The 22,345-nt window shown below is 32.7% G+C and overlaps 1 protein-coding gene across 1 annotated transcript in view; it reads left to right on the top strand.

The window, feature by feature from the left end:
* The window catches only part of LOC126740964 (parafibromin), a 39,369-nt gene that overhangs the window by 2,109 nt on the left and 14,915 nt on the right, over positions 1-22,345 (top strand). The window contains exons 3-4 of the mRNA XM_050447172.1: positions 15,110-15,338; positions 15,397-15,582. Coding sequence (XP_050303129.1) covers positions 15,110-15,338; positions 15,397-15,582 — 415 coding nt within the window. The remainder of the gene's footprint in view (positions 1-15,109; positions 15,339-15,396; positions 15,583-22,345) is intronic.

Here is a 22,345-nt window from a genome sequence, read left to right as displayed (position 1 = left end):
ATTTTAAATAAAACACAATTTTGTTTAAACTATTTATTGTTCATGTTCAAAATGCAATCCATTATTTCTAATACAGGCCCGAGCCCTTTTTGCTACCTCGGTGGTGGTTACTCTTATGGTCATATCTTCTTTCATCCTGTCAAATGATTCATTTATTTTGCGAATCAACTCTTCTCTTGTTCTTATTTCGGTGGTGTATACAAGCTCCTTTGCCTGGCCCCATATGAAAAAATCTAACGCAGTTAGGTCAGGCGATCGAGAAGGCCAAGGAAAGGTTCCGCCTCTACCGATCCAACCGTCCGGAAAACAGTCGTCTAAGTAATTCCTGACAGCCAAGGACCAATGCGCTGGACAACCATCTTGTTGAAAGATTATTGGTCTTTCTCGTTCCAATAATCCAGCTTCGTCTAGAAGACTGGGGGATATCATTTTGTAGAAAATCTAAATAGTTGGCACCATTTAAATTCTCTGGTAGGAAATGTGGCCCAATAATAGTCCTGCCTATTACTCCGGCCCACACATTGACCGAAAATTTGTTCTGAAATGATTTTTGCTGTTTCCAGTGCAGATTTGCATCTTTGGCAGCCCATTGGTGGAGGTTGTGGAAGTTGGTAATACCCTTCCTTGAAAAATTGGACTCGTCTGTCCACAAGATACTTCTTAAGAATAACGGGTCCTCGATTTCCATGTTCAATAAAAAGCGGCAGAACTGAATTCGTCTTGCAGGGTCGTCTTCTTGTAAGCCCTGCACCCCGTACCATGAAAGGGATACTGTCCATCTTTCTTCATGGTCGTCCACACCTTCCATCTAGAAAGGCCAAGGTCTTCAGCTACTTTTCTGACGCTTACAGTAGGGTCTGCGGTAAAAGCTTCCAGTATTTGCTCCTCAATCTCTACATTATTATGGCCAGGGTTGACTCCACGTGCCGGATTATTCCCAATGCCAACTTCAGTAAGACGATGAAAGGTGTTTTGAAACACCCTGAAGTTTGGTAACCTCCGATCTGGATAACGTTCCTGGTACAAGCGTCTTGCTAAAGCTCCATTACCGTTAGCGCGTCCATATGTGAAGACAATGTCAGCGTACTCTTGGTTGGTAAATTCCATTTTACAATACTGTTTAATAAAACAGGCAGAAACTCGATTTAAAAAAACAGTGGATGCAGTCAGTACGAAGTTGATAATCTTACAAAATTAGAGGCGAGAGTGAAACTAAACAACGAGAGGCTAAAATCACACGTTTTTATTTATTAAGCGTGTACCTAACTTGTAACCCCTACCCCAAAGTACCTACTAGGTACCCCTTACCCTACAGTATCTACTATTAGGTACCTCTGCTTAATTTTGTTTTTATTACTTTTTATTTACCTGAACTGTCCCATAATAGAAAACCAATCCAGTAAGTTTTTTTTACATGACCTGCCGCACAAAAGAGGCCATAATTCTGAGAATTGGCCAGGCATCGGCATGAGTGATATCTTAAAATAAAGGGCAGAAGCTAGGCATATTTTTAGAGAGGTTTGAACGACGAAAGCATTTTCATAACAATTATTTAAACAAAACAAAACATTTTTATTTTAACTCCATATTTATTTTTTACGTTTCAGTATCTCTATTTTTTCTAATAAGTTTATACAGAAGCTTGAAATTGATCGTATTTTTATTAATACACATTAGACAAAAGAAAATAAACTTTGAAACTCCGATACTAATTGTAACTTGCGCTCTATTATCATTTAAGTGTGAAATTTTTGTATTTCTTAAGAAAAATGCAAAAATTGCCATAATAATAATAATATAATAATAATAATAATCCTTTATTTAGCACCTGGCTAGTACATAATACTATAACAAACATTTAATATACATGTGTGTAATATAATAAATTCCTTAAAATTAAATTATAATTGATTCTTTAAGAAATTAAACACCTTTCTATTAAACATTTTCAGTGATGTTGCTTCTTTAATCTCTACTGGTAGGTTATTAAACATTCGAATTCCCTCAAAAAACAGTGATTTTTGTAAAGCAGTGGTTTTAACATGTTGAATATTATAGTTCTGCTTTAACCGAATGTTGTATTGATAGAAATTTTCTCTTTTTTCCAAAAACGTTGATAAATAGTTTGGTAAAAGACCATGTTCGATTTTAAAAATTAATGTTAAATTTGCCTTTTTAATATTTTTTTCTACCGATAACCAATTTAATGTAGAAAGCATATATTCAATTGGTGTATATTTACTACAGTTCAAAATAACCCTCATAGCTTTATTTAGTTGTAATTGAAGCCTATTTATGTTTTCTTGTGTACAGGATATGAGTAAAGCAGAACAATAATTAAAATGAGGCAATATAATAGTGTTAAATATTAACTTTTTAGACCATAATGACAGAGAACTTGAAATACGAGATAAGAATGAAATTTTTTTACCTAATTTTCTACAAACATAATCTATGTGCAATGAAAAATTCAACTGTGGATCAATAATTATTCCTAAGTATTTAATTTCCGAAACAAAATCTACTTGATCTCCGTTTATATTTACTGTACAGCCTGATTCATAAAATTTATTACAATTTGTCTTTGACCCCAACACAATACACTTTGTTTTCCTTATATTTAATTTTAATTTATTTTTGCACAACCAATCATACAAAATATGCATCTCAGAGTTCATTATTCTGGTAATATTTTTGAAGTTCCTACCTACCACGCATACTACAGTATCATCCGCAAACAAGTTAATAAATGAATTTCGCAGAACTGTGTTTATATCATTTACGTAAATTATAAATAATAAGGGCCCAAGAACACTGCCCTGTGGCACACCCAGTTTACTTGGAACCTTATTTGAAAATCTATCACCTACTTTAGTTCTCATACACCTGTTACTTAGAAAATCCTTAATCCATTTTAAAACAATACTCTTAACTCCATATAACTTTAATTTCTTAAAGAGGATATCCCGATCTATAGTCTCAAATGCCCGTTTTAAGTCAATAAAAACACTAAGCACAACATTTTCATCGTTTATTTCTTTTCTCCACTTCGCACAAATATACTGTAGGGCCGACTCGCATGAATGGTTATTTCTAAATAACCATTCATAAAAAATTTATAAACAAATTTCGACCTACACATATTTAGCTTAAAATGTTTGAAATTAAGTCAGCTATCACCCCCTTAAAGGATTGCATCTAGCTTCCGGACACCCTGTATAATAAATTATATCTAAACTTGTGAAAAATATCACACTACTTATCACTCTATATTTAAACTCCATCTCATTTCATTTAAAATCACGTTAAGCAAGAAATGCATCATTTTTATTAGTAAAAAAAATTGCAGAAGCAGGCAATAATAATTCATAATTTAAAACAAGTACCCAAAATGTCAATCAGGGTTCTCCTTGTTACCAAAGTATGTAAATTCAGACTTGATCTAACCCACTCATAATCATATTCCTCTGTCTGATAACCACACCTAAAAGCCACAATTCTTAAAAATTTATTCTGCACTCTCTCAATTTGATGGACATAATAGTGATATGAAGGAGACCACACAACAGAAGAGTATTCCAAAATGGGACATACAAGAGAACAGTATAACCTCCTAAATGTAAATATTGAAAAATTGGCCGAAGATCTTTGGATAAATCCCACTACCTTCATAGCCTTTAAAGTAATTTGGTTTATGTGACTAGAAAAAGTAATCTTAGAATCCATCAGGACGCCAATATCAGAGGTCTCCATTTTAATATTGAGTGGAGTATCATCCACAGAGTACACAAAGTTAATCGGATTATTCGTCTTGAAAATGTGATTTTATGGCACTTCCCAACATTTAAAGTCATTTTATTCTCTACACATCGTTCAAAAAATACCTTAACATCTTCCTGGAGGTCAATAGTATCATTGAGGGACCTAACCTCCCTGAAAAGCTTCACATCATTAGCAGACCTTAGGAAGTACTGTTTTTACTTCTCTTACTTAAATCCGTCAGGAAAATGCAAGAAAGTACAGGACTGCAATGGGAACTCTGGGGCACCCAGAAGCAACCTCTATCTCCCCAGAAAGAACCTCTCCCATTTTCACCACCTGGTAGGTGGTATATAACAGGTAGCCTCTTATATAATCATAGATCCAGGAAAGAAAAGGATCCAAAACCCTCAAATCAAATATTTTTGATATATATCAATGATGAATGTCAATATATATGGAATTTCATATAAACCGAGTTCGTAAACGCGTATTTGTTTTTGCTCCTGATGAAGACCGAAATATTTTAGTGTTTTTGTGCACGGAGAATTGTAATTTTTGGTACAGTTGAGTGTTGTGTACTATTCTATAGAACTTTGAAAAAATTAAATCACTAAATCTAATATAACTGATTTAAAACGACATAAATGTCTAAACAATAGCAGAGACAATAGGTAAAATTCCGAAATTCCATACTATCGACGCCGGCAAGTGAGTTTTTTTTTCTGTGTGTTTGTTTTTATTGTGAGGAATGTCACAGTGAAATAAATAAATACTCCGGTATGGCAGAAGCCGAGGAGGACGAACCTTATGGAGGAAAATTGCATAAAATGAAAACAGAAATGTTCAGAAGAATATTATAAATGTGATTCGTGTTTAAATCGAATCCATAAAAAATGCGTAAATATTACACCATCGGACGTAAAATGCATGCCCCTCCAAAAAAGAGTTTTACTACTAATATGTGATGATTGTAGGGTATTTATTGCCAGAATGCCTTTTATGATTAAAACAATAGAGGAAATGAGAAAAGACATAGAAACAATAAAATCGCAAATAGAATCACCCAAAGCAGAATCATATGCAGCAATTCTACAACACAAGCCCATAGTTAAAAGCAGCAGTAGAGCAGGATTACCTGCAATTGTTATGAAGCCCAAAAAAAAACAAAGTTCGGAACAAAGCCGGAAGGACATTCAAACTTTAATAGACCCTTCAAAGTTAAGGGTTGGTATAAGAAACATTAAAGAGGCCAAACACGGAAATATTGTGGTAAAATGCGACACAGAGAAAGACATTAAACGTTTGAAAAACGAGATGGAAGAAAAGCTCAAGGAACAATTTACTGTTGAGCTTCCAAAAAAAATTTCACCCAGGATAAAAATTGTGGGATACACTGGTGGACAAGTACTGGACCAAGTGGAAGCCAAAATTCGGAAGCAAAATAAATGGATAGACGCAAACGACCATTTAAAAGTAACATACATCAGGCAGAACAACAATCAAGAAAAGGATAGTGTAATTTATGCGGAATGCTCAGGGGGATTGTTGGACAAAATGATACATTATGGGAAAATATTCATGGATTGGCAGCGTCTGCCAGTATATGAAGATCTGACCGTTTCACATTGCTACAGGTGCCAGGGTTTTCAGCATAAAAGCACCAAATGCACCACAAACGAAGTGTGTGGAAAATGTGCTGGAAACCATAGCACACGGGAATGTAACCAACAGTTAAAACTATGTATAAATTGGATGGTTGCTAACCAGAAATACAAACTTAAACTCAAAACGGATCACTCAGCTCTCGACCAGGAATGCCCAACTTTGAAATATCAAATAGGAATTTTGAGAAGTAAAATTGACTATTCATAAATAAATGGTACTTAACAACCAAGATGCTATTTTAGAGGAACTAAGTATGGAAAGTGACATTCAAGGGGAAATGGTGGACGAAAAGAGGTTAGAATGTCTTAAAAATAAAAAATGTCTAATAAGTTTAATTCATTTTAATATTAGAAGCCTATATAAGAATATTGACAACCTAATTACTTTTTTAGAAACTTATAAATTGCAAAATATAGATGTCATTGTACTAACTGAAACCTATCAAATCGCAACAGTAGACCATTGTAACATTCCGGGGTATAATGTTTTTTATAATGAAGCAAACTACAATAAAAATGATGGTGTGGTTATACTTGTCAAAGAACATTTCAATGTGGAGTTTTCTTTTACTCTATTGCCGAATTCTATGGCAACAGTAAGCCGAATAAATTTTGAAATAAATGGTTATTCTATTGGCCTAACAGCAACATATAAACCACCCCCTATTCCTAAGTCTAATTTTATAAGTGATTTACACTGTTTTCTGGAAACAATAAAATTTTCGAACATAGAGATTTTTGTGGGAGACATTAATATAAATTTATTAGAAAAAGATGATAACCAAGTAGCAAGTTATCATGCTATGATGAATGCTCTTGGTTTTCAGTCATACATTAATTCAGTAACAAGAAATATTTCAAAAAGTTGCCTTGATCATTTGTTTATAAATCAAAAATTAAAGTCCAATATATTATGTTTTGAATCTTATATTATAGAAGAGGACATCACAGATCATAGCCCAATAATGCTTCATATAAGCCAAAAAGAACCAAAGGAAAATTTAACATCAACACAGAAAAAAAGAAGTAAAATTGATATCTCTAAATTTAAACAGCTTCTACAGAATTTTGATTGGTCAATTGTATTAAATGAAAATAACTCTGAAATTGCTACAAACATTTTTTTAGAAAAATACCAACAGTTGTTAGCAGATGCAACAAAAACTTACATTCTAAAAAAACCAAAATACAAAAAAATTAAAGCATGGATTACTAATGGTATTATTACCTCAATCAGAACAAGGGATAAAATGAAGAAAAAATTATCAAAAAATTATTGTCCCATTCTAGAAAAAACATATAAAGACTACAGAAATATTTTAAACAAACTTATACATAAACAAAAAAATCAATATTACAAAAATCAAATAGAAATTAACAAAAATAACATGAAAAAACTTTACGAAATAATCAAAGATGCCACTTATGAAAATTGTAATAACAAAGACACTTTTCTAAATATAAAGAATAAAAATAATGCAAATTTCAGTAGTCCACTTGAGGCATCTAATTATTGTAACGAGTACTACATTAATATAGGGGTTGACATGGAAAAAGCAATTCCACCACCACAATATGTTCAACAATTGGAGCCTCCAATAACAAACTCCGTTTACCTAATCCCAATAACAAAAAATGAACTAATAAAATACATCTCAGAACTAAAAACGAATAGCTCCCCTGGACATGATGGTATAAGGGCCGATCTTATAAAAAAGACCCATTTAGAAATTATAAACCCACTTTTACATATACTAAATTTAATTTTAGAAACAGGTGAAATACCTTCACAATTTAAAATTACAATTGTAACTCCCATTCACAAAAAAGGTACCAAAACCTTAATAAATAATTATCGACCTGTCAGCCTCATTAGTAACTTTTCAAACATTTGTGAAAAATGCATAAAACATAGAATAATAAACTTTTTTAAACTAAACAATGTTTTATCCACAAACCAATTTGGATTTGTTGAGGCATGTAGTACAGAAGATGCGATGCATAGGTTAATAACTGAGGTTGTAAATAATTTAAACTCAAATAAAAGGTGTTTAGCGGTATTTTTGGATCTTGCCAAGGCATTTGATACCGTCCCTCATAGGGATCTTCTCAATGTACTTGAAAGATATGGAATAAGGGGAAGAGCCCTTCAGCTCTTCTCTAGTTATCTGTCGGAGCGATATCAGATGGTAAGGTTAAATAATGTGTTGAGTGAAAAACGAAAAATAAAAATTGGCATTCCTCAAGGAACGGTCTTAGGCCCGATATTATTTATAACATATTTAAACTCCCTTTTAAAATTACAGATTGATGGGTTAATAGTATCTTATGCTGATGACACGGCAATTGTTGTTTCGGGAGATTCTTGGGAAAGCATAAGGGACAAATCCATGAACATATTGGTAGAAATAAAAAACTGGCTAGAAACTTCTAAACTAACTTTGAATTTAACAAAAACTAATTACATAGCTTTTTCTTTGACTAGTGTAAATAGACCTGAGTATACCTCGATTTTATTTAATGATGATTGCATTAAGGAGACCTCATCTACAAAATATCTCGGTATTATAATCGACAAAAATTTAAAGTGGAAAACACATATTGATCATGTCTCCAACAAAGTCCGAAAACTTGTTCATAAATTTTACTTGCTAAGAGAATTTTTGAATAAAAAAACACTCACTATCATTTATAAAGCATTTGTAGAGTCAATTTTAAAATACGGAATACTGGTGTGGGGAGGACTTTATAATAACAGCTTATATAAGTTAAATATAATACAGAAGTACATTTTAAAAATAATTCTTAAGAAAAACCGTTTATATCCTTCTCATTTGCTTTTTAATAAAGATATTCTAGATATTAGATCGTTATATATACTTACAACATGTTCCTATATACACACTCAACCTAACTTAAAGATTTTGATAGATCATTCCTATGAAACAAGAGCTAGATATCACGAGCACATAAAAATTCCGACAAGTTTAAATAATCTTAATCTGAGGTATATAAACTACTTTGGTCCAAAACTTTATAACTTATTACCAAGAGAGGTAAAAATATGTTCTAGAATGAAAAGATTTAAATTACTAACAAAGAATGTAATCTTTGAAAATCACCATCAATTTGTAAGGATTTTTAACTAGTTTTTGTGATTTTATGTCTATTTGGGTAGATTTAGGAGATCTATGATGTTAACATTACTAATCTTTTGATTGTATATGCAAATTGTTATAGTAGAATTGTTTTTGTTTTGGTTTTCACGGTGTAGAATAATATTACAAATAAATGTAACAAATTATTAGAAAACTTTACTACGCACATACAGATGTTTTTACATCTAGGTGTTGAGTACTAAGACTTGTATTAGATATAGCTATAGTTTAATTTTTGAAATAATTAAATAATATCATTCTATTGTAATAACTGATATATTCTGAAAATAAATATATTTTCTAGAAGTTTCTTCTAGGAAACAAATAAAATAAAAATAAAAAAAATATCATGTCAAACTGCACATTTCTTTTTTTTTATGCTTTATTGTCATAAAAGTAAATTTGTTGACAAAGCTGTAAAAAAGGAAAACATATACACAAACATGTAAAAAGGTTATTTAGCATGCTATGGTCCATCATCCTAAAGGCATTCTGCTTCCATGAATATGGTTTACCTATACCGGTAAAACCAACAACATCCCCATTCTTCAGAAATACTCCTCCAAGACTCTGAACCAAAACATACAAAGCTAATGTAATGTCAAGAGTATCAATATGTATAACACAAACAGATATTATTCACTCCCGAAATATACAATTTTATTAAATGTAAAACTGTAAAAAAAATGAATCACAGAAATAAATTAGGCGAAATGATATGGTGTAAAAAATATTAAGAATATACCTAAAGTCCTGCAAGAAAAAGGTAAAAATGACTAAAATCTATCCGACAAAAATTCAATTATTTCATAATAGCCCTTTGCAACTAAGAGTTTTTTAACACATTTTCTAAAAAGTTTCCAGCTACCTATACCTTTCAAAACTGCAGGAAGATGATTAAAGAGTTTTTTACCATCAAATATAAAAGTTCTTTTGATCAGTGAACTTGTAGGCATAGGCAAAAGCACATCATTAGCTCGTTGACTGCTATATTCATGCTTATTAGTTGTGTTCACATTTCTAAATTTCTTATGAACGAGGCAAACAGATTCGAATATAAATAAGCAGTGGCCGCTCGTGACATTTGACTATGGAGGGGCGCGCAAATCCAAATAAATATATACTTACTAATAAATAAAAAAATATAACTGGACGTACCTAAGTATATGTTATAATATCTGAGACATGACGGTTTGCAGTCATCATGGTACAATCACAAAAAGTTTGCACATAAATGTCTTAATTTGGCAATCAAAAATAAAGAACATTGTTACAAAACAATCGCATTTACACATCACGAAACCTCGCACGAAAATATTTTTGCCACCTCTCTGCGGTTTTAAAAACAATAACAAGTAACTTTAAAACGTGAAGAAAAATTATACTTATTAATAAATGTTCAATAGGTACTTAAGCTACTTCTTAAAAGTAAAAAGTGCTTGACGGTCTTTCATATTTATAAATCTTTCCATTACTTTTTCATCAAAATTGTTTATTTCCATTACTAAATTTCTATTGATGGAGATCATGGCTAAAGCATTAAGTCTTTCATTAAGCATAGTACTTCGCAGGAAGGTCTTTATTCGCTTAAGGGTGGAAAAATTGCTCTCGGCCTCTGCAGTTGTCATTGGGGTCGTCACAATGATATTTAATAATTTTATTGTTTCGGCAAATGTTTCGCCAAGATTGTTTTCTAAAGTAAATGAAAGCAATTTCATAGCTCCAATATTTTGTGAGAAATCTGGTCTTGAGTAAATGACTGCTAGTCCAGTTCTTAATCTAATTTTACATAACATTGGATAAAAAGTAACTACATTATCTAAAATATCCACTGGAAAGGTCTTGTTATATTTTGGATATGCATCTTTATCGAACAAGTTAGCTGCTTGAAGATGACCTCGATAGGAAAATCTGTCCTTCCCTTGGGTAACAACTGTATCACATACCTCTTTTGCAATAATACTTCTCAAGTTATCGTCAGTTCTTCTTCTTTTGGCACTTTTAAAGTTTAATTCTACATTAGCCTTAATATTATCGGTGTCGTTTCTTATTTTGGCAATGCTTGATTCAAATATCGACAGATCTTAGAGAGTAATATTTAAATCCGGCAAAGATCTGCCTAAGTCTTAATGTTTACTTTTTCTTCCAGTAAAAGATTTGAAAAATTACAGTTAACTAAAAAGCTTACACGATTCATTAACATTATTAAGTTTCAATAATAATTATTGTATTGTTCACTCTCGAAATACTCACACACACACACAAACCACCGATCACGGAACCGATTAAAAACAAAATTTTGCCGAATAAACAACAAAAAACGTCTTCCTGCCGCCTGCGGTCCAATTTACAAAACATTAAAACAAAAGCCGAATCCACGATAAAACTGGGGCGCTAAATTTTTGCGCGCCTTGCTATCGGTAACGAGCGTGATAAAAGCCGAGACGATGGGTCGTCGAGAGTAGCTTTTCGGCCAAATTATGGACGCGGATGTGAGCGCGCCCCACGACAAATAGAGGAAGATAGATGAGCTGTACCTTGCGCGAGACAGAGAGCGGTATACGTAGGATGCCAGGAGCACTTTGGTTGTTGATTTAATATCGCATTATCTCCTATAGTACGGGCGCTTGTGTTATACGTTTAAACACGGGTTGATAAAAAAATATATCTAATATAATTAATAATTACTGCACACGAGATTGAAATTTAAAATAAGTAATTTTTAATGAAATTACTGGGGGGGCGCGCGCCCTTGCGCTCCTATTAGCAAGCCGCCACTATAAATAAGGCAGGAAGGGTTAGGATTTTATGAGTGATAAATAGCTGTTTGCAAGACTCTCTCATACTCACATTACACAGACGTCGGATCGCTCTCTTTTGCAAAACAAAAACACTATTAAATAAGTAATGTGTGCATGCACCCCAGAAACACAAACCATACCTTAAATGGGACTCAATTAAATTAAAGAAAAATAATAATTTCTCGCCATGTCAAAGTCAACCTCTCCTGCGACCACTTTAAGAGCATAACAATTTGCTGATATTTTTCTACACAATTGCGTGATATGGCCCTCAAATTTTAGTTTATTATCAATAAATAAACCTAAAAATTTATTTTCGTCTAAGTTGTTTAGAATGTAATTTTCCAAAAACACATTATTTAAATTGCATTTAAAATTCATAACACTAGTTTCTGAAATATTTAAACACAGTTTGTTGGAATCACACCATTTCTTGATTTCAACAATATTTCTGTTAACTGTGGTATTTAGATTCATCATACTCGTGTCACGCCATAAAATTGTTGAATCATCCGCAAACTGAATGAATTTACCTGAGATCCTAAGATTGGCCATGTCATTAATATAAATGAGGAATAGAAGTGGCCCAAGAACTGAACCCTGAGGAACACCATGAGTCACAAGCTGCTCCCTTGAAAGGGCACCATCCACAATTACCATGATCCACAGGCACCATTATTTCACTCTCTTTGCTGATGACACAACAATCATGCAGCAATAAAGATTTGGTAACAGTGGTGGGTGGATCGTGTGCCTCAGTATTGGAGGCAGAGCAGTGGTTCCATTCAGATAGGTTGTTCCTTAATACAGCCAAAACCCGGTCCTTCCTTTTTTCAACCAGAAATATTCCTGAAGATTTTGAAAATGCCTCCAGTGCTAAATTCCTGGGTGTTCTGCTGGATCCTGGTCTGCTGTGGGATACTCATACCACCTTCTTAGTGGCAAAGCTCTCAAGCAACACATTCTTGCTTCGTGGGCTTTCATCCTGTGTCTCCATTTTCATTTTAAAATGGGCATATTTTTCACACATCTTCTATGCCATTCTTGCTTGGGGCCATAGTAGGGGAGGAGGGGACGTTTTCAGACTGCAGAGAAGGGCTGTTTGTATTGTGGCAGGTCTACCATACAGAGCAGACTGCAGACAGGTCAAAAATTAACAAAATATTAACATCCTGTCAGTATATTTATACTAATCTTGTTTATGTGAAATGCAATGAGCACAAATTTCAAACCCATGAAGGTATACATAATATCAACACACGCTTTAGAGAGAACATAGCCCCGAATTATCATAGACTGGAGAGATGTGGAGATGGCCCATCATGTCTAGGTGTACATTTCTTTAACAAATTACACCTAATAATTCGACAACTGCCCATATCTAAATTTAAAATAAAAGCCAAAGAACTTTGCTTGCTTTGATTGCTTGAAGCATGTTATTCCCAGGAAGAGTATCTTTGTGCTTCCTTGTTGTGATGGTCTGCCAGCTCTTAATGATATTCTGTTCTCCTTTCCTGTGTTTTATAATTTCATATATATTTTTTTAAATGATGAAACTCCTAGATAGATCTCAACCATTAAGTAAAGTAATTGTTCTAATGCTGTAATATTTTAAGTATTTTATATGTAATGTTTTACATTTTAATATGTGTATTATTGTATATGTATAGAGTTAAGTTTAACTAGGTATTTTATCCGATCTGACTTATGTGAATACTTTGTATCCTGACATCAATAAACTGAATTGAAATCATGATTGACCCGGTCAAATGCTTTAGCAAAATCTGCATAAACCGAATCAACCTGAGAGCCCCCCTTCAAGCTTTTAAAAATGAAATTAACAAATAAAAGCAAGTTTGAATCAGCAGATCTACCCTTAATTAAGCCGAACTGCTCTGGATTATTAATATTTCGAAAAGAGCAAGAAAGTTTTTTACTGACTTAGAAGTCGAATAATTTAGGTATCTCTAACTGATTACAAACTACTCGGTAATTAGTAGCCTCCTCCCTGGAACTAGACTTAAATATTGGTTTTAAAAAGCTTAGAAAGTTTCAAAATAACAAGTGTCCAGAGATTTGTTGAATATCGGAGAGATGGGTGGGGTTAGTACACATTAAAAAAATGCAGAGATCTCATCTGGTGCAGCACTGATATTACCCTTGCAGCCCTCAATGGACTTAGAAATCTCCTCCAATGTTAAGTGAATTTTCCTCAAACCCACTGAAGTTTCAAAATTGAAAGTTGGCAACTGATCCCCCATAATACGGCACATAAACAGAAGAGAAATACTCAGCAAATAAATTTGCGACACTCTCTGGGTTGTTACCCGCTCGATCTGCATAAGATCATCCTCTGTGGAAAATCACTACCCTTCCTCTTACGATTAATGTATAACCAGACACAAAGACTATGTATGACCACCACAAAGGTTGTCATAGATGTTGTCAAGTTATTTTTAATTTTATTTATAGGTTGTTGATGACAGGTCTTATGTAACTCACATTGTTTTCTTAGATTTGAAAAATGAATATATTCAGCTTGATTTTTATTTTCTTTAAATTTTTTATAAGCTAGCTTTTTGTTAATAATTAATTTACGGAGTTCAGAACTAAACCACACTGGAAACGTAGATGAGGGATACCTCTTTAATGGAATAAATGTCTCAATCAACACAAAGTATCTTATAAAACTGATTAACCATATCAACAGATCTTTCCAGAAATACGTCATACCAGTTGACAGAGGCTAATTAATTATTAATTGAAATATAATCCCCATTTCTAAAATTGTAAGAGTATTCCTCATATTTCAGTGACTTTAATGAATCTTGCAAAAGTTCAAAAATGAGGTAAGCTATTATCAAAGATTTGATCTACAGCTGGGTAAATTTCAAGGTTTTCAAACTTACAAAAAACCAAGTCTAACTGAACACCATTACTATTCAATACAGATTTTTTTTTGGAAAAGGTTATAAAAGCTAAAATTATTTGGTATACACTGAGCATAGTCACAAATCATTTTCTGGACACTCCACAATCAACCCCAAACTAACATTATTCCATTTAGCCCTAGGTAAGTTGTAGTCCCCTACCAAGACAAAGGAACCTCCAGGTAACTGATCATATAAAAATTCAAGTGTTTTACAATGGTCTCCATAGGCCTGCAGAGATGATGGAGATAGTATGTATATGCAGCCGACAATAATATTCTGAACTTTTAGCTGAAAAGTTACATAAACCTAATAAATATATGTGTCTACAGAAGGAACTTTTACCTTAGTAGATATGTTCTTTCTCACAGCAATCAATATCCCACCTCCATGCGTCTTTACTACTGTAATGAGAATAGTTCTCACCTGTAATTGTATCCTGCTGAAAAATGCAAAAATTATCAATACTATTTTGCACTTTTCCCAAAAACTGGAAAACAAGTTACATGACACCAGTTAAAAAAAAAGAAGTGGAAACAAAATTATGTTCCAACATCCAAACCTTTACTATTCCATAAAATTTCTGAAAAATGTTTCAGAGTACATAAATGCACAATTTAAATATGATTTTTGCAGCAATGCATTAACAATAACCAATATTCTTTATGAAGTGTTGGTGTCATCAAAAAGTAAATGGCTCTTCAATACTAATTAACAATCACAGAGCTAAAAAATAAGCGAAAAAACACACAATAACCAATCTAACCAGTTAGACTTATTTTATTAAATTCCAGGTTAAAAGATCAGCAGAATATGATGGCTCAGAAGTCATTGCCAAGAAGCCGAGATTTGAAGACACTCATGTCCAAAAAGTCAGAGAAAAACTCGCTGCTAGACTGGATGCCCCAAAAGAAGCCTCCGTGACCGTGGACAATATAAAGTCCCTTTCTGAGGCCATGTCGGTTGAAAAAATCGCCGCTATTAAAGCAAAACGTTTGGCCAAGAAAAGAAACACCATTAAAGGTAAAATAGGAAACTTAGAGTCAAACAATACATAAAATAAATTAAATTTGGCCTGCAGGAATAGATGATATTGGACAAGAATATGATATAAGGGCAATCATTGACTTAGATGTGGATATTACTAAAGATATCATTAGTAGAGAGCGACAGTGGCGTACAAGGACAACCATTTTACAGAGCACAGGAAAGAATTTTGCCAAAAATATATTGGCAATGTTAACTAGCATTAAAGCTAGAGAAGAAGGTAAGGGACTTGACTCTTAACATTTTGGGGTTAGCCTTTTTATGGTCATTTAAACAGTTATTTTACTTAGTTAAGCGCTAATTAACACTTATAGTTAGTAACATTTAGTACAGTACTATAAATAATATTAAACTAGCATCATACCTTTGTTGAGTCGAAGGTTATAAGGGGTTCACTATTTATTTACATAAAAATATGAAGTTAACAAGGGGTAGAAAAATAGAGGAACTGTCAGTTCAAGATATTTTTGAATATGCGTGTATTGAGTGACTCTTTTAATATATACCCAACAATTCTATTCTATTCTGAATATTTCAGAATCAGACCTACATCAAAAAGCTTTGTTCGTATTATTTGTAAGAGTTAATATGTCATGTTTTAATTCATATAGTGTTATCTAATCATTCAGCTCAAAAAAATTATTTATGATTGCAAGGTTGATGCTTTAAAACCATTATATTATAAATGATCTTTTGAGAAAATGAGTAGAGAAGAGTTTTTTTTAACAACACATTTTTGAAACATCAGATCTAAATGAACAATGGTCAAATTTTATGAATACGTTTCTACTTATTTTTAACCAAATAAAAATTTTAATGTTTTCGCAGAAAATTGTTCAATCAAAATCAAAAAGTATACAATAAAATCTTATTACAAATATGCTCTGTAATTTTAAGAGAGTAAATTGGTTACCTATCCTTTTAACTCCAAATCAAATTCAAAATATGCTTTAATGTCAAAACAAAATATGCATTGTTGTTAACAAAGCCTAAGAAATACAGTTAAAATAAAATAAAATAAAGGTGTTACAAAAATTGTTCTAGTTGATATATACAACAAAAAAACAAGCTACAAATAGCCAGTCATAAAACAAACACAGGTAAAACCATCACCAGAGTGAAGGGTCATAAAATATACATACTTAAAAATTTTAGTTCCATAAAATAATAAAATTATAATGTTATACTAAAAAAATAATACATGAATACATTGAAATAAAGATAATAAAATTAAATTTGAAAGATTTGAATTGCAAACCTATTTAATAAGTTGTATTAAAATACTTCAGAAAAGTATTCTGTGAGGCTCTAGTAGCCCTTTTTTAACAAAAAAGCTTTGGTAGAGCTCCTAAATTCCAAGCTGCTGTTACTTTAGCGCATGGATAAGGATAGATGATTGAATATTTTCTTTCTATTATACACCACTGATTTTTTTACTTGTTCAGACTGGGGTATTGGCATTCATTGGCATCTGATATAAGAGGCATGCCGGGAATTATAACCTATATTCTCCACATTTAGTTCACCTGAGAGTTCACCATTATGTTTTTTAAAACTGTTATTTCCAAACTGACTGTTTCCAAAATAAAAATACAGTACAAAGTAAGAATTTTATGTCTAACAAATAAGGGACGACAAGTCTCTCGAGGACCAACCCTAAATAAACATCTAATAGCCCTCTTTTGCAACATAAATACCTTATTAAAGACATACTAAGATGAATAAGAATATGATCCAGTATATAAAGGTGTTGGAAGTTGAAAAAGATCCTTGCTATTCCGATATTTGTGCATTAAAGGAACAGCAAAACTTATCTAAATTTGTTAATATAAATTCTCCTACTAAAACCCTCCACTAAAATGATGTCAGAGCACAGGTCAAAAGGTATCATTAAAAAAATCGTCAAGGCTATAATATGCCCTGGATAATAAAAGTGATTTTAATTTCTTTTTGAATTTCTTAACTTCTAAAATTTGTCTGATACATAGAGGAACATGGTTGTAAATTTTTTTAAGGCTAAGGTATATAAGTGAGTTCTTGGTGAGGGAGGATGTAGGGATTGGTAAGGGAAAATCGTTTACCTGGCGAGTTATATGACCAGTGTTAGAGGGAGGTTTAGGATATTTATGAATAAGAGTAGCTGTTTCTAAGATAAAAAGAGAAAAAAGAGTTAGGATTTTTTGAGATAAAAAGAGAGGCTTGCAAGAATCTCTTAATCCAGCGGAACATAGGTATCTAACTACCTTTTTTTGAATCACAAAAATTATGTTTAATAATCCCTTGTTGCTTAAACCCCAAAAAGGCAAGCCATAACGAAGATGGGACTCAATAAGATAAAAGTACACTGAACGTGCAACTACCCCTCCCAGCTCATGCCCCGGCATTCTTGCTGCAAAGCATTCAGAGGATAATTTTGATGCAAGATTTAGGATATGATCTTCGAAGCGAAGGCGACCATCAATGGTAATACCAAGGAACTTACAGCTTTCTTTGTATTGCAAGGGGGAGTTTTCACTAAACATAAGGCCCTGAACGTCATACTTAAATCCCATAATAAAGGTTTTGCCCACATTAAATACAAGCCTTTTTGCAGCACACCACTCCGATAAAATCTTAAGATCCTTAAAAACCTGGGCTCTAACATTATCAGAATCTCTATGATTCCATAAAATGGTGGTATCATCAGCAAACTGAACCACTTTGCCCTGCAGTTTTAATGAACCCAAATCATTTACATAGAGCAAAAATAATAGTGGTCCTAACACTGAACCCTGAGGTACTCCAGTTTTAATGAATCTGGAATTGGATAAACATCCAGATACTGTAACTCTTTGGGTACGATTAGACAGATAGGATTCTAGCCATTGCAATGCCACACCTCTAAAGCCATAATTATTGAGCTTAGACAGCAGTATTCCATGATCTACACAATCAAATGCCTTGGATAAATCGCAAAACACTGCCGCCGCGGACTCTCCAGAATTTAAGGACACGTAGACACTCTCCAAAAAGCCGAAAACAGCGTCATGAGTCCCTTTTCCCGTTTGAAATTCTGATTTTTCCAAGTTTTTCAACTATCTTGGAGAGGGTAGATAATATAGAAATTGGACGGAAATTACAAGGCTCACTCAAATCTCCACCCTTATAAAGAGGGATAACCAATGCCTCTTTCAAACATGCTGGAAAGATGCCATTATGAAAAAAATTGTTTATGGCAGAAGCTAAGGCACTCAATGCTGAGTCAGGCAGAAGGAGTAGTAATTTTGATGATATTCCATCAGCTCCAGCTGATTTTTGGTTTTTTAAGCTTTTAATTGCATCTTTAACGCCAGTAAGGCTAACAGGATAAAAGAAAAAAGAATTTTGAACTGACACCTGTTGAATATAATGCAAAGGATCAATATTAGTATTCACATCCTTGTATTACAGTAATAATCATTTAAACTATTTGGTCTTACTTCTGGTTCTGGAACTTTCTTGTGAGAATGCCTGAAGTAATTTATAATTGACCAGAATGTTGCTCTGCCTATATATAATATTTAACTATATATATTTAACCTTTGCTGCTTTTATCGTCTTTCTGTATAGACTACGATATTTCTGATGATAAAGAATAATGTTTGCATTAGTTGTATACTTGCACAACTTAGCCAAAAAACGGAGGTTTTTAGCTGAAGTTCTGAGGCCTGCTGTGACCCATGGTTTTCTATGTTTCATTTTAAGCCTCTTTTTAGGAAAACACTGATTGATCTTGTCACATAGCACATGAAATAACAAAGTAAACGGGTCAGGAGCCATTTCAACTGCATTCCAATTAACCAAAGTGTAGTAGAAGAAAAAGCATTGAAATTTGCTCTGCTGAAAATTCTTCCTATATAATGAGATGAAGGAAATACAGTGTTGTATGGAATCCTAGCGAGAATGGCTTCATGGTCAGAAATACCAGATGAGAGTACACTACATGACACATCATTTAAATTAATTGTACACATATAATCAATTAGTAGTTGCAGATGAGGATGTTATACGTGTGGGTAAAAGAACATGCATCTTTAAGTCATAAGATTCCAATATACTTAAAAGGGATGTATGATATGAAAGCAAGCTTACATCAGTGAAGTTAATATTAAAGTCACCAGTCAATATAACCATGGAGTGTAGAGACAATTGGGATAATAGAGAATCAAGTTTGTCCAGGAACATACCAATATCTCCTGTGGGTGGTCTATAAACACAAAGAACATATAAATTAAATCGCTTACAAAAACAAAGGGAGAATTCAAAAACCTTCTCCAACAGAAAGCTATCATACTTATTAATTTTACAGACAAAAACTTCAATTGTTTGTTTAACTAAAATAGCTGTTCCTCCATAGATGGAGTGTTGCCGACAAACAATTGATATAGGAATATAATCAGATATTAAGAAACCTTCGTTAGGCTTTAACCAGTGTGTACCGTGGCTGACGCAGTCAAAGGCTTTAGAAAAGTCACAGAAAACTGCGGCAGCACAATCACCATTGTTTAGTCCAAGATATAACTTTTCAAAAAAATCGAAAATAGCATCAGTCGTGCTTAGGGATGCCTGAAAGCCAAACTGCTGTACACTTATAAGGTTATAGTATTTAAAATCTACAGTAATAATTATAATGTTTAGTAAAAGACTGTTAAAACAGAGTATAATCAATTATTGATTAAGGTGATGTCAGAAAATTATAAACAGAGACTTAAAAGTAGTGATAATCAAAATAAATGTATGTGGCCAATTGTCATGTTAACTGTATGACACATTGATGTTGGGTGACCTGACTAGCTGGCAAGCGAATATAGTAAACACTTATACTCAATACCAAAGTCACTTAGGGATATTCTTAATATCACTGCTGAAATAAATACTAAAAAAAAACCCTAGAACTATTCGTATTAAAAATCAGTAACAAGAATAGTTTTGGTAATAATGAAATTAAATTTTTATTGTTTTTGAGTTATAAACAAAGCAAAAATATAATAATACAGAAAAAAAAATTACATCTAAGAAAAAAAATTTCACGGATATAGTCACAAGAAATAAAAGTCGCTAAAATAAAGGTTTTAGTATAAAGTAACAATATGTCAACCAAAAACAAATGCATAATAATGGACAATAATATATACAATTTAAAATGCAGGTGTTAAAAGATCCGATAAAAAAAAAACTATGTCAAATATTCAAGACTTACAAAACATCCCTATAAAACTCTTCTAGGCAGTAATATACTTTTTTAATTAATAAATCCTGCACAGAACAGCTAAGCTGCTTGCTACTACTCACGACTTTGCATTCCAGGGGCAAGTGATACATTTTAATAGATAGATACATTTTAATACCCTCATATATAATTGAATATTTTGTAAGGGTACTCTTTGTACTCTCGTATTTTCTATGAGTCATTTCTACCGTCATCAGTATGAAAATACAAGTTAATGTGAGTATTCACTCCCTAGCAAATAGCGGCCTGCAGTGGTCTCTAAGGCCTACTGCATACAAATATCTCACAGCACGCTTCTGTAAGACAAAAAGTGATTGAACCAGACCCCGCTGAGCCCCAAAATTGAATTCCATGTCTTAAGTGGGACTCTACTAGGGCAAAGTACACACTTCTAGCCACCTCTATACCCACCTCAATGCGGACCAGCATAACAAGCAGAGGCAATCTTCCCCTTCAAAGCAACAATGTGGGTCTTAAATTTCAATTTTGAGTCAATAAAAACTGCTAGAAATTTGGAGCAATCTCTATTCATTATAGGCTCCCCATTCAATGAAGGATTTGTAGTAATACCCTTAAATGTCACAATATTCGTTTTGTAAATATTAAAAGAAAGTTTGTTTGCGTCACACCAATTTTTAATACGTTTAATATCATTGTTTACTATTTCTTCCAATGTATTGTTCTTTGTTCCTAGCCACAAAATAGTAGTGTCATCAGCAAATAACGTAAAGGATCCATTAATACTGATAGACGCTAGGTCGTTGATGTAAATGAGAAACAATAAAGAAGAATAAAGAAACAGAAATTCCTGCGAAAGTCTTGTTCCTCAGGCTGCCCCGGATATTGTGGATGTCATTTGTTGTTTAATAAATAATTCATTAACGGAGGGCTTGTTCCCAAATCAGTTAAAGTTATCAGTCATTAGACTTTTTTATAAAAATAAGGAAGATATTAATTCCTTTAATAGTTACAGACCTATAAGAAGTCTTATAGATCTGTTTCCAAAATATTTGAGATTGTAATGAGTCTTAGACTAATTGAATTTTTGAACGATTGTAATCTCTTTTCTAACAATCAGCATGGTTATCTTCTAAAGAAAAAGATCTACACAAACGGCTATATTCTAGTTTACTCAGGCTATTTCAAGCACTTCGAAAACGGCCACATTGCACTAGGTATATTCCTGGATTTATCAAAGGCATTTTACTTCTTAGATAGAAATATTCCTTTTAGAAAGCTCTGGCTTTATAAAGTTAAGGGACATGCTAGTTATTTAAACCTTATTTAAGTGACTGAACTCAGCAAGTAGTTGTATATAAGGAAGCTGTTTGTTATAAATCAGATATGTTGAAAAGTGCATTGGGTGTTCCTCAGGGCAGTATTCTGGGACCAATTTTGTTTAAAATTTTTTTAAATGATGTAAATATTATTTAATTAAATCATCCTAATTTTTGCATCACAGAGTATGCTGATGATACAAATTTGCTAGTGGGCTTCTCAGTTTTTTCTGAATTAACTAAAACTGCATGCATAATATTTTCATCAATTGATAATTGGTTTATACAACACCAGCTTTCCCTAAATAAGAGTAAATTTAACACTATAATGAATAACAAAATAATAAATAAAACTTAATGAAATTCAAAAACCAGAATCTATACTATAACAGTCACTTTAATATATTAAATAGCATTAAATTCCTAGGTATTTATATAGATGAATTTGTGTACTTCTG

The sequence above is a fragment of the Anthonomus grandis genome, chromosome 10 (assembly GCF_022605725.1).
Source record: "Anthonomus grandis grandis chromosome 10, icAntGran1.3, whole genome shotgun sequence".
Taxonomy (NCBI): domain Eukaryota; kingdom Metazoa; phylum Arthropoda; class Insecta; order Coleoptera; family Curculionidae; genus Anthonomus; species Anthonomus grandis.
This window is presented reverse-complemented; position numbering and strand designations above follow the sequence as displayed.